The sequence below is a fragment of the Corythoichthys intestinalis genome, chromosome 6, assembly GCF_030265065.1.
Source record: "Corythoichthys intestinalis isolate RoL2023-P3 chromosome 6, ASM3026506v1, whole genome shotgun sequence".
NCBI lineage: Eukaryota > Metazoa > Chordata > Actinopteri > Syngnathiformes > Syngnathidae > Corythoichthys > Corythoichthys intestinalis.
This window is the reverse complement of record NC_080400.1, coordinates 29,784,049-29,803,322: the sequence shown is the minus strand read 5'-3', so window position 1 is coordinate 29,803,322 and position 19,274 is coordinate 29,784,049. Positions and strand designations below refer to the sequence as shown.

Below are 19,274 nucleotides of genomic sequence, written 5' to 3'. Positions count from 1 at the left end.
ACATGTATAAATGGTTGAAAGGGAGGGGAAAAGAACAACAGGCGTGAAGAATAAAACATAGGACACGTGACTAGCATGCTAATAGTTGGTAACAGTGCATCAGAGGCTAAGATGGATCTCTAGTGTGTGTGAAAAGGGCAGCAGACGTCTTAAACTAGCACACTTCAGAGAAAGTGATGAGTCAATGCTTAGGGGAACAATCCAAAGAGTCAGTGGCATGAAACTGAACCCAGAGGAGCAATGTTTGCCTGTTGAAATGGAACATTTGCTTTAATACATCATTCTGACATTTGGTAATTCACAGGTTGCTAATCGGACGGTCATTATTATTCCTATTTGGATAATTTAGGACAGGTTTGAAAAAATGTAGTTCTAGGTCAATGTAGCCACCTTTGACACATTGATGCTGCATTATGATCACTCCAGAGTTGACACAGGAGATCTTGCATTTATCCATGTTTTCTTTGTTACACAAGAACCAGCAAAAGTTTTTGCTGCCGACACTCCCTAAAAAGCAGAAACTTGCCAGCCTGTTTCTACTCTGTATTCTGTTTTGGTGCTGTTTATACAGAACACTGGTAGAGAAGAAAGGTGAACAAATAAATGTTTTTTTTCAGGGGATGCAAAAGTGGCTTTAAAAACATGTCTACAAATACTAACACACTTGGTTAAATTATACAGTTAATTCAAACTAATCTAGCTACAGGCTTCTTAACTACACTAATAATCCTCACTACTGAACAAACCTGTGTCTTCTGAGAAAGAACCAAAAACGTCATCTTAAGACAAAGAAAAACACAATAGTGATCAATCATCCGCACAATCCACTTCCCATTTGTGTTATTGAAGATGATCGTCAAGGTCAGTGCTCTGATTACAGACCTTGTCAATGAGTCTAGTAGTTTGTTTAATGTCTTCTCCTGCCTCCAGAGGGGGCTGACAGATAAATAATGGCATCTAAAGTACATTACAGTATACAATACTACAGTGGTACCTCTACTTACGAACGTCTCTACAAACGGATTTTTCAAGTTACAGCATGCCTCTAGGAAAATATTAATTCCTAGAGACGACCCCCTTTTTTTCAAGACTCAAGTTTGAAAAAAAGACTTTTTGAACACAAAATTAAGTTTTATACAGAAAACAATTACAGTACATCTGAAACAAATGATTATAAGAATAGATTTGAGAGAAAAAGCAAGTTATTTTGCCTCATTCAATTCTTAGTATCTGAACATTTAAATATGTAAACTAAAGTGCAATCAAATTCGTAAATGAATGGCTTCCGGTTTTTGAAATGTAAATAAACCGATCTATTGTGGTAAAACAACAAAATTGCAATAACTGCATTAACCATAAGGGGTCGCTTTGGCCTGGGGAGTCAAGTTCAGCATTTGCGTCAATGATATCTAGCGCCACCTAGCGTCGTGAATGGGTATAATGTCTAGACCCCGAATATAAGACGACCCCCACTTTTTCAGTCTTATTTCAATGCAAAAAACACCGTCTTATATTCGGGCCAATACGGTATGCAAATCAGGTGATGACGTCATCTAGCGACTTCTTGCAACTTTTATCACAGCCAATAGCTACTTTCCTTACTGCGGAGTTGGCAACACTACAGGCGCGACGGTATTGTTGTTATAGCGGGTTGACATCTTTGCCAAAAGAGCACAAGTGTCCTCGCGTTTTTGTCTCACGAAGAGTTTTTTTTTTTAAGCCCAAACACAGTTCACTTCATTAGTATCACATTAGAGCAGTGGTCCCCCAACCACCGGTAGCGGTCCGTGGTGCATATTTTACTGGGCCGCAGAAATAATAATTTATTAACAACCGCATTACGGCTTGTGCGTCTTGACACACCAATCTGCCTGCCTACTCTATTGACTAATCCAAGCAGAAATATGTTGACGTTGCCCTCTCGTGGTGGCGGCCATTACTGGGGTGGTCACACACCTCAGTAGCAGCCAAGCGTCGGTCAATGTAAACAGTGACGTTAGCTGCCTGCTGTTGGCTGTGTGCTGCGGGCGGCACACCTCAGCAATGGGGTACTTCCGGTCGTTTTGCTCAGATTAGGCAATACTTATAATAATAAAACTGGATAGGATGTCATCATAGAAAACAATTGGAGGTAACATCTATTTTATTATTTTTGTTATTTTTGCTCCCGGAAATAAAAAGCCCACATGCTATTGAAGATGACTGGAAAACAGACATCTTTGGACAGCTTTTTACGGGGTAAAGGCCACTTAACGCGTCAGAAGAGGAGCCTATAACAAGTCCACTCAGCATAATATGTGGCCAAAAGTTAGCACCCTGGAAGGATGGATAAGTCTTTGGGATGTTTTAAACAAAAATGCACGAGCACGAAGGACAGAAAAAATTAGTGTGGGCCACCATATCAACAAAAGTGAATGGAATGTACTGAGAGCATCATACTTCGTGGCAAACCGTAATGCTAAAGCCAAGAAATCTTTCACGATTGACGAAGAACATATTATGACTGCGACGAAGGACATTTGGAAGTTTTAGGAGAGGCCACTGTTTAAAAAAGGTAGATTCAGCTTATGGTGTGGTGTTATTTTACATTTACTGTATTTTTCTGCCATACATTGCCAGTCCATAAAAAAAAAGCCCATATCACGCCGGTCCGTGGTGCAAAAAAGGTTGGGGACCACCGCATTAGAGCACAGGTCTCCTTGCAGTTTTATGTCACGAAGAGTGAGATAGGTGTTAGGCACCATCTTGAAAGAGAAGGAAGCCATCAAAACCAATTAATTTCATAAGTAGAGGTACCACTGTAGTTTCTGTTTGTGATGTAACTGATAAAACTGATGAAGCCCAAGAAATGCGAATGAAATTCAAAATGGAGTGTAGTCGTCCAAAATAAAGATAAAAAGGTTTCAGTGAGAGCTAAGGTTTATTACAGAAACCCTTATTATGATTACTTTTAACTTTGTTGTAGTGTGGCTGTTTTTTTTTTTTTTTTTTTTTTTAAGAATTGCATTTAAAAAAAGCTGGACAAGGAATAATAGTTTTGACATTTGAATAGCAATGCAAGAATTACTTGTTTACAGTTATCGCTCACAGTAGAGTAGTTCACCCTTCATGACCTCACTGTTTCGCGAATGATTTTTGCACATAAGTCAAGCTTTCATGTTTGCCAGGTGAACTTACGAACTGGCTCCGTCTTGAAGATCTCAACAGGACAGCTTTCACCTTCCCCTTTTCCGTTAATGGCAGACATCTTGACTTCGTAGTTGGTGTCTGGCCGTAGGTGTGTGATGGTCAACTCGCCAAAGGTGCCTGATGGTGTTTAAGTTCATAATCAGTGGGACAGAGAGTAAATCCATGAAACAGAAACCTTTTTGATGCACACCGATCGTATTTCTCCAATCTTATCTACAAGACATACTGCTTAATACCACGCAGGGGTGTTTTACATTGCTGAAGCTGTGTGCATATTTTACCTCTAACTGTTGGTAGGGATCCAAGTTGTACACACTCAAAGCTACATTTCACTACATTCCAATTTGTATTGTTTGATTTCTAGGTTGTGTAAATTCATGACAGGGGAACTTGGTATAATTTTTGTTACACGTTTTTGTATTGGGATTCAGATGGAATATCACCAGAGAGGATGCGAAATAGAGGGCAAAATAGGGAAAGAACAAACAGCAGCAACACCTGCTAATTCTGTACGTGGCCAGATGGAGCAGGGAAAAGAATCCACTTTATCATACCATCTTTGAGCTCGTAGATCCTTTGCGACCAGCTGCCCCTGTCTTGCATCCTCCACAACGCTTTGTATTTGAGCACAGGGACGCCTCCAGTGGACTCAGGCTCCTCGAACTGAATGAAAGCGGTGGTGGAGAAAGGTGAGACCTCATTGATGAATGGAGATGATGGCACCTCTGTGGGAAAATGAAGGACAAGGTGGGTGAAAAAAAGGAAGAATATACTAGATTGGATTTTTCGTTTTCTGAGACTGACCAGCTTGAATGAGGACAAACTCTTTGGCTTCTGTTCCCATCTCATTCGAAGCAGTGCAGTTGTAACTCCCAAAGTCATTCTCAGACACCGGTGTCACCTTCAGAAAGATAAATTACACTCATCTTTCCAACTGATGTGAAACTTATGGCCTGGGGGCCAAATCTGGCCTGCAAAAGGAAATCATGTGCATCGACTTTATTTTTCCCACTACAGAAATAATAGAATATTTACTGGCACCCCCAACACACATTTTTTTTTTTTTTTTACATTAAAATGAAAACACATTTACCCATACCTCCTTTGTTTATTTTACTCTTTTCCCCCTTTTAAAAAAATGTAGCTAAATGAAAAAAAAAAAAAAAGATTTTTTTTCCCGTGTAAAATTACTGCTTTTTAAACATTTTAATTTTGAATAACAGTAATTTCTTTATTTTTTTTATTAAAATAAAATATTTAATCCTTTGAATATTCGCTATAGACATGCTTAAAATGGGGATTTGGATTTTTTTAGGTCAACAATGTTTCTCAATGACAAATGGACTATCAAAATAAATGTGATAGATATGATAATTACGGCTGTCAAAATTATCGCGTTAACGGGCGGTAATTATTTTTTAAAAATGATCACGTTAAAATATTTGGCGCATTTAACACGCATGCCCCGCTCAGTCATGTTCACTTGTTACTTGCGTTTTTTGGTGTTTTGTCGCCCTCTGCTGAACTTGGGTGCGACTGATTTTATGGGTTTCAGCACCACGAGAATTGTGTAATTATTTATATCAACAATGGCGAGCTACTAGTTTATTTTTTGTTTGAAAATTTTACAATTTTTATTAAAATGAAAACATTAAGAGGGGTTTTAATATAAAATTTCTATAACTTGTACTAACATCTATCTTTTAAGAACTACAAGTCTTTCTATCCATGGATCACTTTAACAGAATGTTAATAATGTTAATGCCACGTTGTTGATTTATTGTTACAATAAACAAATACAGTACTTAGGTACAGTATGTTGAATGTACTGTATATACTGTATCCGTCTTGTGTCTCATCTTTCCATTCCAACAATAATTTACAGAAAAATATGGCATATTTCATAGTTTGAATTGCGATTAATTATTTTTTAAGCTGTGATTAACTCGATTAAAAATTTTAATCATTTGAGAGCCCTAATGATAATCAATTAGTTGTCGATTAGTTGATTAACTGATGTAGCCCTAGTTGGCAGACATAATAGCCCTCCGGGGAAACTGTTACAATGATGTGGTCCGCGAAAAAGAGTATGACACCACTTTTCTATCTGTTCTACAGTATCTGTCAGTGGCTTTGATGGGGTCTCTTAGGGCTCCATGCAAGATATTCCTGGGGTCCCCACTCCACCTGTGCACACTGCAAAAATGTTGTTTTTTAAGACATAAATACACAATAAATTAGAAAACAATGTAAAAGGCCACATCAAAAGAAAAATAAAGTTAGCAGACACATTTAGAAATAAAGACAAAAAGAATAGAAAATCATTTAATAGTATAAATCGGGGTCGTGGACCTTTTTGGCTGAGAGAGCCATGAACACCACATATTTTTAAAAGTAATTCCATGAGAACCATACAATATGTTTAAAATAAAAAAAAAACAAGTAATGTGTACATTTTATGCAATTTCAACAATTTTAAAAAACAATAAGTTTATGAATTCTTTTTAATAACACTGTTGCTAATCAATGATGAGTATTTCTTACCATTAATGTGACTTCTGGTGCTGCATGGTTTTGCTGATGGCTTTGTAGTCTGGTTGATACTTGGTGGGGTTAAGCTTCATGCAAGCACTGAGAAACTTAGGATGTGTCTATTTTCATTAGTGCTGCAACGATTAATCGATTAACTCGAGTATTTGATTCGAAAAAAAAAAGATTTGAATTAAATTTTGCTGCTTCGAGTATTCGTGTAATTAAAGTGGGGTTGTAATGGTTTATTTTGAAAGTGTTTGCTTTTACTTTTATTGATTTGGGTGGATACAATGCTCTCTGGTCTGCCTCATTTCACATGGCTGAGTCCACCTGCTCCCTGTTAAGACCAACATAAGCTAAAATGTTGTTTGAGATCATGTTTTTAATGCATTCAAAATTTAGTTTATAAGTATATTTAGCTGTTTTTTTGTGGGAATATGTGTCTGAACGATTTATTAAGGGCATTGGGAAAAAAAGTTAGCATTTTATAGCATTTAAGCTAGCGTACTTTTGCTATGTAAGTTAGCCAATTGTTTTTTTGTTGTACATAGATCCTCATTTATTTTTTATACCATTTGAGACACAGATCAGGTATTGTAATTTTTCATGTTCCTTATCCAGTTACTTGATTATTCGAAATAATTAGTAGTCGATTAATCGACTACTAAAATAATCGATAGCTGCAGCCCTACTTTTCATGTTCACGAAGAAGCGCCACGAATCCTGTTTTTTGCCACCATGCACGAAGCACCATCAGTGCACACTGAAACAAGTTTATCCATCGGTAGATTTTTTCCTTGAGAACTCAGTGAAGGATTTGAATAAATCCTACCCTCTTGTTGTCCCTTTCATAGTCAAAACCTTGCGATCACACTGAACTGGGATAAACTGCTTACGTCTGTTGACTCATCCAAAACGAGAGAAAAAACGGTGCCGCATTTATGTCCTTCACTTGCGTTGCCTCAGTTTGATTTGACATCATTTGTTCATCAGATCGTGAGCAGTTCTTGCCAACAGACGCATGTCTTTTATCCGTTTAATTATCTTGTCTTTCCGAAAAATCGTCGAAAACTCTCTTCAAAGGCAAATTCCTCTGTCCATTCCTGCTGAAAAGTATGATAATCCTCGTCTTTTTTTCCTTTTAGCCATCTTCTTAAAAGGGTTTCTAGAATAAGATTACAACGAGAAATACGGAACTGAAAACGAGGTAAGTTACTTCCTGATCTCATGCACATGCGCAAATCGGCTGCTATTTTCGACAGCAAAATACGGCAACCCCACTTGAACAGTGTCTCTGCCTCATATGCGTTGCCTATGCGATTGATAGATAGATAAATAGATAGACACAGCGATGTGTATGTTTGCCACTTTCCCACTAAAATTACTGCGAACCGGCTTTCGAGTCGCCGGTTGTTTTATTTAGACTACGTGTCCCATGATCACCCTGGGCTCACACAGCCAATGGCATGGGACATGGGGGGATCTAATATAGCACATCTAGGTTGCTATTTGAGGATATCTAGTTTAAAGTGCGCGATTGTTGTTGAGCATTGAAAAAGTTAACATATTCCGCAAAAGTCACGTCTGCTAATTACTGCACAACACCAGCATATGACCGGTGACCTTCGCCGTTTCGCGCAATGCCCAAAGACGTGTAACGGAATTTTCTTCTTCTTCTTATTATTATTATTATTATTATTATTATTTTTTTTTTTTTAAATAATGAAAGATTTTTCTGCGAGCCAGATGCAGCCGTCAAAAGAGCCAGTGCTGGCTCGCGAGCCATAGGTTCCCGACCCTTGGTATAAATAATTAACATCAAAGCAAATAAATGTACACACATAAAATGCCAAACTTAAGTTTCACTTTTGACAAAATATGCCGGGTCAAATGATAGTGTCAAGTGCAGGTTGCTACAGCAGATGGGGTGGGGGGAAGCCCGACAAAGGGGGTTTACTACTGCACTGTCATTTCAAATCATACATTTCTGTAGCCCTCAGGGGCACTTTTATTGACCGGAATCCCAAGCAACTGCCTGGCTTGCCTTTCTGCTAGCCCCGCCTCTGTATACTGTGTTATAAAAGTATATATTATGCTACTGTGGCTTTTAGCTGCAGTACGAGAGTGGTTTCAACTGATGGAGCACTACCTCGCAAATTTTCAATTTTTGGGTGAGTTCCAGTGAATTTGTTTTGGGGACGAGATAAGGTCCCTATCACACATTTGAATCTACAGCGAATAGGTCACGATGATATCCCCTGTGATGAACGGGGATTTACTGTCTTCTATTTGTTACCATGGGTTTCCTGCCAGTGAATTATTGATGGTATTCTACCAGAGAATACCTGAAGGAAAACTCATGAAATCTTGATGACGCTTAGATGCGCCTGTTCAAGAGAGTGTCTATCTTACTTGAAGGTAGCTGGCCGAGGGCGACCTGAAGATCTTAATGTTGCTCGTGTTGGCATTGGGCAGCATCAGTCCGTCTCGCAGCCAGACTATGGCGACTTGGCTTGGGTAAGCTTGCACCTCGCAGCTGATGTTGACAGCGTTACCCTCCCAGGTGTACACCGCCACTTCACCGTGGATCTTAGGAGAATCTTGGGAGAAATATGTCAGATTGTTACTGTCATGATCTCAAGGGTGTAATGATGCTCGAAATGAACACATTTATAAAGAGGAATTTGCAAGTAGACGCTAGAATATATTGTCACACTAATATATATTTGGAATAGTGAAATAATGACAAAAAAAGAAGAAAATGCTCTCGGTTATTGCAAACATTTCCAATGACTGCGTTTTGAGATGAGTTTATTTGATTGAATGGGCTAATCTCATTACATTTGTCATATTTGTAAAACAGCCCTGCACTGAAGCAATCTTTGATGCAAAATGCATAAATTGTCAACCTGGTTCCTCTAATCATGTGTATGATACCTGTGTTCAAAGCATGCTTGTGCATCAGCATGATATTTCAGTCATTCATGTACAAATGAGATTTTTTTTTTTCACAAAATAGAACCACGCATACTGCATTGAAATGTTATATAAAGGATTATTTTTTTTAAGCACGATCCAAGTTCAAACTGTATTTATTTGCCACTATTGGTGTCAAAAGGTGCCTTTCAAATACATTCAGCATTGCTTTTAAACGGCATTCTTATTCTATTCAATGTCATTAACAATGTCTGGTGTTTAAATGCATGGACAAAAATTGTAAAATTGCTAGTTCGACTTCATAGATAGAATGGCAACACGGAAAAATAGCAGTAAAATGCTATTTCTTAGAGGCAGACAGAGCCTGTGTTATAGCACTTGGGTTTGCAGTAGTGTAACATCTTCATTTTATCCCCTCCAAAAAGATCAGGTTGAAAAATGTCAGGCTGTATTGGAAGCGAAGAGCTGCCACACAGTGAGATCTCAGATGAAAAGCTCTGGGTGACAGGCCATATACCTCAAGCTCGTTCGCCTGGTTAGCATCCCTGATGACAGCATTCAGCTGATTTCGTCAGCTCAGTTCATGTGCTGACATAAAGCTGGATGTTTATGCTGCTATCACCCAAAAACACAATTAAAAGTGCCGGGACTTTGAATCCCGAGGATTCACTATACTATGAATACTTACAGCGGACTTCCAGATAAGCCCCCTGGTCATCCTCCCCAATGGCACTGCGCGCAGAACACAGGTACTGACCGGCGTCAGTGTACTTGACGTACTTTAGCGTGAGGGATGACACGCGAGCGTCACTCCTCACCACCACATTCCCATCCTCGCTCTGAACAGAAGCAGAATATGGCCCGGTTAAGGAGACGACATATTCATCAGTCCCATGTGTTATTTATACGACCCATAAAGTTGAGGAGAAATACGCTGAGGAGCAGAACACATTTTGGAAAGAAAAAAAGGTAACAGATGTGAAGACACAACAGCACAATTGACAGTAGCAGGGAGCTGATCATTAATTCATAGCAGGAGGAACCAAGCGGAGCTTTTCACTCACAGTGCTTAGCAACTTGCTATGTCACCTTAAAACTGCTTGTGCACTGCTTTCATTCAGGGGTCATTTCATTTGATTATTTTTCATGGACTAGATTTCTCGTGATGACCGCTACATTGATTTGGCTGCCGGCGCTTACAAAAAGAAAAAAATTATAATAATAACATTTAGGTACTATGGAGAGAATGTGTTGCATTCTGCGCCAGGGAAATGATAACAGGCAGCTGGCTAATGAGTTATGTAAATTACTCCCACACTGAAGTGATGCTACCTGCTTGAGTAGACACCTGACTTAAAGCACATTCCTCACATTCAGGGTCAACAACTGTCACTTCAAAATGCCCCTCATAAGATAGGACTACCGTTTTTCATACTGATAACAGCTAGCTTAATGATAATAGTGATGTCTGTAACAAACTGTTTTTCAGCTGTTATGATATCAAATAACTGTCTTCCCCAAGCCCTGATAATTGTCTTCTATGATTGTTCCTGTGTGTATTTCATTTTATCGAACTGCAAACGACAGACGTTACAAATTGCCTGTAAAGGGGATGTATTTCGGCTGATTGCTGTGCTTGGGAAAACTCAAGTTGGATTGATGTAATTAAAGGTGATCTTGTCAAATTCTACTTTTCTCCCAGTTTCATGGATCAAAATGTCTGTGTGACCTAGTCGAAGTTTGTCATCTATGTTTTGTTTTTTTTTGTTTTTTTTTTTTGCAAACACTTTTGTAAGTCACACTGCGCCTTATGCAAGTACCTGCCCACTTTGTGTTTCCTGCATACCCACTCACTGATGGCCACACGAGATCGTAATAGAAACACTTGCCAACCAACATACCCACTTGCCAATAAGTACTCAGAGCGAAAACTATATGTAAACATTTAAGTATTCAAATTTAACTCGACCAATTAATTAGCTAATCAACTAATTAGATGCCATAGATGGTGAGAGACGTCCAATCCATTTGAACTGGGAGGGCTGGCAGAGAATTCGCTATCAGCCCTCATAGTTCAAATAGATAGGATGTGTACTAGTGACAAACTAATTTCAATTCACAGCAGCAGGATGAAGAGCCACATGAGAATGAGATTTTGACCGTATGATACCCTTAAGCAAAAATACCACGGTTTCAAGGTCTCAAGGTATTGCAATTACAGCAATTATAGCTCTTATTTTGAGATGGGTTATTTTTTTTTCCCATTGAACAGGATTTTTTTTCCACAACATATTTGTAAATTGAAATATCGACATGATTAAAATGTTAAAATAAAATAACAAATATTTTAAACAAAATAGAAATAAATAGAACTTATAGACTGAACCCACAGCCACAGCTCAAGTTCCTAAACATTAGAGCAAAAATAATTATATTCCCTAAAAAAGTAAAAACACTTCTATATGAAAAATACTATATATAGTATATATACAGTGCCTTGCAAAAGTATTCGGCCCCCTTGAATCTTGCAACCTTTCGCCACATTTCAGGCTTCAAACATAAAGATATGAAATTTAATTTTTTTGTCAAGAATCAACAACAAGTGGGACACAATCGTGAAGTGGAACAACATTTACTGGATAATTTAAACGTTTTTAACAAATAAAAAACTGAAAAGTGGGGCGTGCAATATTATTCGGCCCCTTTACTTTCAGTGCAGCAAACTCACTCCAGAAGTTCAGTGAGGATCTCTGAATGATCCAATGTTGTCCTAAATGACCGATGATGATAAATAGAATCCACCTGTGTGTAATCAAGTCTCCGTATAAATGCACCTGCTCTGTGATAGTCTCAGGGTTATGTTTAAAGTGCAGAGAGCATTATGAAAACCAAGGAACACACCAGGCAGGTCCGAGATACTGTTGTGGAGAAGTTTAAAGCCGGATTTGGATACAAAAAGATTTCCCAAGCTTTAAACATCTCAAGGAGCACTGTGCAAGCCATCATATTGAAATGGAAGGAGCATCAGACCACTGCAAATCTACCAAGACACGGCCGTCCTTCCAAACTTTCTTCTCAAACAAGGAGAAAACTGATCAGAAATGCAGCCAAGAGGCCCATGATCACTCTGGATGAACTGCAGAGATCTACAGCTGAGGTGGGAGAGTCTGTCTATAGGACAACAATCAGTCGTACACTGCACAAATCTGGCATTTATGGAAGAGTGGCAAGAAGAAAGCCATTTCTCAAAGATATCCATAAAAAGTCTCCTTTAAAGTTTGCCACAAGCCACCTGGGAGACACACCAAACATGTGGAAGAAGGTGCTCTGGTCAGATGAAACCAAAATTGAACTTTTTGGCCACAATGCAAAACGATATGTTTGGCGTAAAAGCAACACAGCTCATCACCCTGAACACACCATCCCCACTGTCAAACATGGTGGTTGCAGCATCATGGTTTGGGCCTGCTTTTCTTCAGCAGGGACAGGGAAGATGGTTAAAATTGACGGGAAGATGGATGCAGCCAAATACAGGAACATTCTGGAAGAAAACCTGTTGGTATCTGGACAAGACCTGAGACTGGGACGGAGATTTATCTTCCAACAGGACAATGATCCAAAACATAAAGCCAAATCTACAATGGAATGGTTAAAAAATAAACGTATCCAGGTGTTAGAATGGCCAAGTCAAAGTCCAGACCTGAATCCAATCGAGAATCTGTGGAAAGAGCTGAAGACTGCTGTTCACAAACACTCACCATCCAACCTCACTGAGCTCGAGCTGTTTTGCAAGGAAGAATGGGCAAGAATGTCAGTCTCTCGATGTGCAAAACTGATAGAAACATACCCCAAGCGACTTGCAGCTGTAATTGGAGCAAAAGTTGGCGCTACAAAGTATTAACGCAAGGGGGCCGAATAATATTGCACGCCCCACTTTTCAGTTTTTTATTTGTTAAAAAAGTTTAAATTATCCAATAAATTTTGTTCCACTTCACGATTGTGTCCCACTTGTTGTTGATTCTTGACAAAAAATTGAAATTTTATATCTTTATGTTTGAAGCCTTAAATGTGGCGAAAGGTTGCAAGGTTCAAGGGGGCCGAATACTTTTGCAAGGCACTGTATATGCATACATTCCTGCATCATAACTTGGACCGAGAGCGAAATATTTAGGAAATGAGCAAGTGCTTATTATGTATATACAGTATATAGATAGATAGAGAGACAGACAGATAGATAGATAGACATACAGTATATATATATATATATATATATATATATATATATATATATATATATATATATATATATTAGGGCTGTCAAACGATTAAAGTTTTTAATCGAGTTAATTACAGCTTAAAAATTAATTAATCATAATTAATCGCAATTAATCGCAATTCAAACCATCTATAAAATATGCCATATTTTTCTGTAAATTATATATATATTCTGTAAAATAATTTGTTGGAATGGAAAGATAAGACACAAGATGGATATATACATTCAACATACGGTACATAAGGACTGTAGTGGGCATTTCACTCTACTGTCATTTAAATCTGTCTATGCTGTCCTCACTCCGAAGCGTCTACTTTTTCCAAAGCTAGACAGCTAGTGAACGACGCCTTAATAATTGGACTTCTTCCTTTTTCATCTGATTTATCAATACAATGGCCTCAAACCACTGTCCTCTTTAGACCGTAGTGAAACTACAAAAAAAAGTACACAAGCATTGCATTAGCAACAACGTTAACTTAGCACGCTATACAAGTTCACTAAACATAAACAAAAAGTGTCTCATACAAAAAATATAACATTTCGCTTACTAACATAATATGTACATTCTTTACAACAACCATACAAATCTTGTCCAAGGATCATATAAGCACAACATTACAACGTAGGCGTCAGCCCGAGATGTCGTGCAGCCATAATGAACTGGCAAGAAAGCAATAAACCATGTCGCAAAGCGACCACAAGAGTTCGCTGTTAGACAGCACAAAAAACCTTGCTGTAAAACTTACCAAAAGGCAGAATACTGTCTGAGGGGGACATGTGCGTTAATTGCGTCAAATATTTTAACGTGATTAATAAAAAAAAATAATTACCGCGCGTTAACGCGATAATTTTGACAGCCCTAATATATATATATATGGCGGAAAACACAGACAAGACTGACAAAAGCAGTTTCTGCTCTTGCACTCCTCTTTAAAAGAAACTGCGGTATTTTAAGCCAAAACAACAGTTATGTTTGATAGAACAATATGTCTATATGCTGCCATCGCAGATTCATGGCACATTAAGCCCACGAACTATTTTTAATTTGTCCGTTTTACCCTGAAAACCCCCGTTTACAGAGGTCGTGCAACCACTTTTGTTTCAACCCGGCAATAAAACGAAGAATTAATTATATTATTATTCAAAATGTCTGTCGTTTTTAGCTTAGAATCAATAATTGTTGTCTCATATTTTGTTTAAAAAAAATAAAAAATTAAAAGCAAAATTAAAAGCAAATTATGTCACAATGAAAAAAATGGCGTCTGTAAAAAAGTCACGGATATCTACCTCATAACGATTGCTTAATTGTTTTTTTTTTTTTTTTTTTTTTTTTGGGATACTGTCGCATTTTCCCGACATTTTAGATGATAAATAATCAATCCAAACAAAGAAAAATTAAAAAAAAAAAAAACGTTTCAAAGGGTAAACATTTGAAAAAGAAAATCTCGACCACTCCTTGATGGCTGCGATTTCTGCATCGCGACCCTTGTTATATGATTATGTTTCACCCATAAAGTCCCCCCAAAAATCCAGCTGTGGCCATTCACAGCTGTCTTGACACTCAGTGATAGATGCTACATGGAGTTTTTGGATTGAAACAAGGTAAGTACGGGATAATATCTTGTTAAAGTCATGGCACCTGTAATTCTGCTCTCGCGTGCTCTCACCTCCAGATAGGGTTTTGCTGTTTAAAAATTGTTTTGCTTTGTTTTTTAAATGCCCTCCCGTTCAAAATTTTTCTTCCCCCAGAAAGATTCCAGCTTTCCAAAGATGTATCACAAATGCATATCGGACAATTTTGAAAGTTGGCCAAATTTGGGGTCTCAGAGCGGAACTTGAGTGTTTTCCACCATATATAAATATATTGCAAGCACTTCACTGACTTTAAAGCTTCGTCTCAACATTTTTAGAGACTTGCTCATTTTCTAAATATTTCGCTCTCGGTCCAAATTATGATGCAGGAATGTGAGTAAGTTCACCTTTTCTGGGTTAATATACCACTACTACAATTAATATTAATTCGTTGAATATTAATGGAAAGTGAGGCAAGAGATGTGTGTGTATGACTCGTATCAATATTTACACATTATACACACACACACACACGCACACCCTCTCTCAACACAGAAAGTTGCAAGAGAGAAAAAACACTACAGGCTTTATCATGAAAATGTTATTTTGAACAGATGTTTACAATGGCGAAAGACCTTACAAAAGCACGCTAATAGAGAGGAAACTAGTTAGCCATCTTGGCATGCTAACTAGCCACACTAAAAGCCTTGTTAACAAGCTTATGTTATAGTATTTATTTTACCATCGCTAGACACACGAATCACGCCGTGTTAGTTAACTCTCGTAGCTGGTGGGAAACGTTCATGACAGCATTTACTTACCTTAAATTTTGTGTAACATGACGGATGTTGGTCACGCAAATGTGAACTCATGTTGGATATGTTGCCTGCACGTCAGCTGTCCTTCCTCCTCTAAGCTGCGGCCGTATGTTTGTTTTCGGTTACCGAAATACTCCCATACGAGACTAGATTTTTTTGAGGGGGTTCAGAAAAAGCTCAGGTGTAGTTTTGACAGTGTCAGCCATGGTGTAGCACAGCTGACTCACTGCGGAACTGGAGGGGGAAGGGTGAGCCCTGTCGCTTCATGCCATTTCTCGCTGCATTTTTGGGACATAAAAAAATAGCTAATACCGTACGACGGTATGACGGAAAATTTTAGTGGTTTTGAAACAGTGAAGTTTTCATACCACAGTAAACCTTGAAACCAGTAACCGGCACATGCCTATTGAAAACCTGATAAAATCTCATCGAAGTTTAAATAATATTAAAAAAATACAGTATATATTGTAAGTTCACCTTTAACTCATTTGAGATTCACATTTTTTGTACACTTGAGCTGTCATTCTTCATTTTCCAAGGTGTAGCGAAAACAAACGCCTCAACCAGCTCATTGCATCTCTAGGTTTTTTGGTTTATTTGTTTCTTTGTTTTTTTTAACTGGCTCAGGTCCAAGCCGCAGGCAAAACAATGCCACGGATGCTTTTACACATGCTGATTGAGGAGGCAGCTAGGGCGGCCATGTAAAGAGAGACCGTTCTTATTTTGTATTCCAATTCAATAGCTGCTACGCATGTCTGCCGCATTCATTATGCATAGCGGGTAGAGGGAATGGAGCAATGCTTATGTAACACGACGGACTTTCATTCTAAACCTTGGTGTACAAAACACTATGTCAAAGTCTTTAGTTTGGCAACGCCATGAATTATTTAGTTATCGAAATTTATTGATTAGCTTTGGGCAATATTTGTTAATGTTCCTATTTGATTAACCTGTTTAAGAAGTTCTTCCTCATTGTGGCAGTGGGGTAGGCCTTCATTTATCCAACCAACCTTTTGAATAGCGCTTGTCCTCATTTGAGGTCATGGGTGAGCCTTTCCCAGCCAGGCAAGGGGAAATGTAAACACTGGACTACTTTCCAGGCAATCAGATGCCAGACTTAATTCATAAAAAATATGTTAAAAATATACTTCCATAAAATGAAAACATATCAATTTGACGAATAAATCATATGAATATGGGAATATGAACTTCATCCACATTATTCCTAAAAATGAATTGCCTTCTTGTCATCGAAACAGGAGTTCAGAACGTTTGATAAGTCACATATCACATTTAAAAATACTTCAAAACAGGAGTTCAGAACATTTGATAAGTCATATATCACACTTTTATTACAATTAAATAAACATTGCCTTTTGGGTGAATTTGTGTGGGATATAAAGCATAATTTTGAAAAGAATTAAAGTATTACATCAGTATTTTTTTTTTCCAACCCTTTTGTTTCTTGTGCTACAAGAGGAAGACTTGTTTTAGTTGCTGACAAGTATCAGTAAAAAAAAAAAAAAATCCACTAATAACTTAGTATTCTCTAAGTTGACGCATAAAAATTAAAGAGACGTTTCAAAGGGCATCACTTGATCCATAAACTTAATTGCAGCGCAATTGCAAAAGCAGTTGGGCAGGAGAATAGGTTGTGTACTTTAATAATCAATACTTTTTCCCCCTTGGATCTTCAGTATTTGTTATGGAAGATTTTAGTGTTTGAAGAGCTCATTCCATATTCCTGTTTTGATGCCAGCCTCTTGTCAGGTCGTGACGAGTAGGGTAAATGAGGCATTTATCTCACATGTGGTGTTTATTTATTGGGACGCATTTATCTAAAATTCATTGCAGTGTGAACACATATAAAACAACATGATGGTTATAAGCACTTCCCAAAAAGAGAATTCAGCAAATATGACAACACATCTTAGCCTGAACAGTGGCACAGGCAGACACTCTGAGAACATCAGAGCGTGAAATCAAGAATATACTACGGGACACATTAGCTTCAAGGTTCACCTAATCTTAACCGGCCGGGCATATGCAGAAGGAAACACGTTCTCTCCTGCAGCTCTTCTGCCAAGCCAGACGCATTCAGCTCTAACATGCTCGGCACGCACACAACATTGTTCCGTGCCCATAACTCTTCCCTCTTTTCCCCCCACTGGCTGCCCCTAATATAGGATGTACAGAAACACCCACAAAGTGTGATTGCACAAGAACAGTGCCATTTTGTGGCTGACGACTTTTGTTTCCCACCTCTAATGTAAACCACTCAAATTTTTTTTTTCCGATACAATGTGGTTAAAGTCACACCTTTAAAGTACTCCTTCACAGAAAGACAGCAAACCTCTATTGGTCTTCTCCTTTTAAAGACACACAAGCCAAGTATTTACACAAAACCTGTAATTATAGCCACACTTGATGACCAAAGTTGCCTCCTTATTCCACACAACTAATTTTAAATTAAATTACTCTTTGGGTACACCAGATTCATTAATGAAAGAATGAATGTACTTCCAAAAACAATAACCACACAAAAACAGAATGCAGGCTAAGCCTTTATATGAGCCCAAACAGAATTTGTTTTGAGACTCCCCAAAACCATCTTTATATACAGTATTTAGTGTATTTTTAAAAATCCCACTACTTTTCGCTGGGACTAGTGTAGTTGGTGTTGTTTGCATAAAGCATGACTCAATAAGCTAACGTGGATGTCACTATACGATTGTGGCTGTGGAGCAGCAAAAGATATGTACGTGACAGATTCAGTGATAAAATTACATTTTTAAACTGGTAGGGCATGTGACTAGGCATGTGCTGGTATGAGATTTTGACGGTACGATAACTATGAGCAAAAATACCGCGGTTTCACGGTATTGCAATTATAAATGTGTTCTTTTGAGATGTATAGGTTAAAAAAAGAAAAGAAATAAAAACTTTTTCCGGGATTTTTTTAATTTTTCAGAACATATTAAAATTAATAAAACAAAAACAAAAAAATTTAATTAAAATTTAAATAAATAGAACCTATAGACTACCCACAGCGGCAGCTCAGGTTGCTCAAGATTAGGGCAAGAATAAAATTAATTCCAATAAAAAAGTGAAAATACTTCTATATAAAATTCAAAAATATATGCAAAAAAATTTTTTTTTGAGGGGGCAAAAAACTCAAGTGAAGTTTCGCCTATTTTCAGCCACTGTGTCAGCTCTAGTCTACATGTCATGCCTTTGTATTAAAAATACATAAAAAATTCGTAAGTTAATAAATTAAAAATGTATAAGTTTATTAAAATGTAAATATTGTTGTGTGAAGGTTTCATGTAAAAACATTGGGAGTGAGACCTCTCCTTGCCCAGCGAACGTGCAATTGTGCTTAGGGCAAGATTATTTGTCTCAATTAGCGATCTATGAAGCTATTCTTTTTCTCTTCATTCAAGCTTGATTCTCAGTGGTCGACGCCGTGAGACTTACAACCTTGACGAAGTTGCTCTCCCAGCTAAGACTAGGCTAACATTCGTCTTTGTAAATTTTTCATTAGTTTGTATTTTGAATTTGAAAAGAAAATGAGTTTTGTTGTTGGCGAACTTTTTCATGGTGTTCATGGATATGACTTCCTCACATTCTGTTGTGTTTGTGCTAATGAAGCTACTCACACGTGTAAAAATACTATTGTATAATGTTTTAAATGTATTCATTTTATATATTTCAGTTACCATGATTTGAGACCTCCATAAATTAAATAAACGTACGCCTTTTGTTTGGAGTGTTTCTTTTTTGCTACGCTGGCTGTCTAGATGAATAGCGTCACTGACGCTGCCGCTCCAAGACACTTCCGGCTGCATTTTTGGGACATAAACAATACCTAATACCGCACTACAGTATGACGAAAAATTTTAGTGGTTTTGAAACCGGGATGTTTTCATATCACGGTAAACCTTGAAACC

The 19,274-nt window shown here is 37.8% G+C and overlaps 1 protein-coding gene across 7 annotated transcripts in view; it reads right to left on the bottom strand.

Moving 5' to 3' along the window:
- ncam1b (neural cell adhesion molecule 1b) overlaps nucleotides 1-19,274 on the bottom strand; it is a 109,112-nt gene that overhangs the window by 18,413 nt on the left and 71,425 nt on the right. For all 7 annotated transcript variants that reach the window (XM_057839192.1, XM_057839188.1, XM_057839190.1 and 4 more), the window contains 5 exons: nucleotides 9,347-9,497; nucleotides 8,134-8,321; nucleotides 3,994-4,090; nucleotides 3,744-3,914; nucleotides 3,178-3,306 (listed from right to left, as the gene is read on the bottom strand). In XM_057839192.1, the coding sequence (XP_057695175.1) occupies nucleotides 3,178-3,306; nucleotides 3,744-3,914; nucleotides 3,994-4,090; nucleotides 8,134-8,321; nucleotides 9,347-9,497 (736 nt within the window). The remainder of the gene's footprint in view (nucleotides 1-3,177; nucleotides 3,307-3,743; nucleotides 3,915-3,993; nucleotides 4,091-8,133; nucleotides 8,322-9,346; nucleotides 9,498-19,274) is intronic.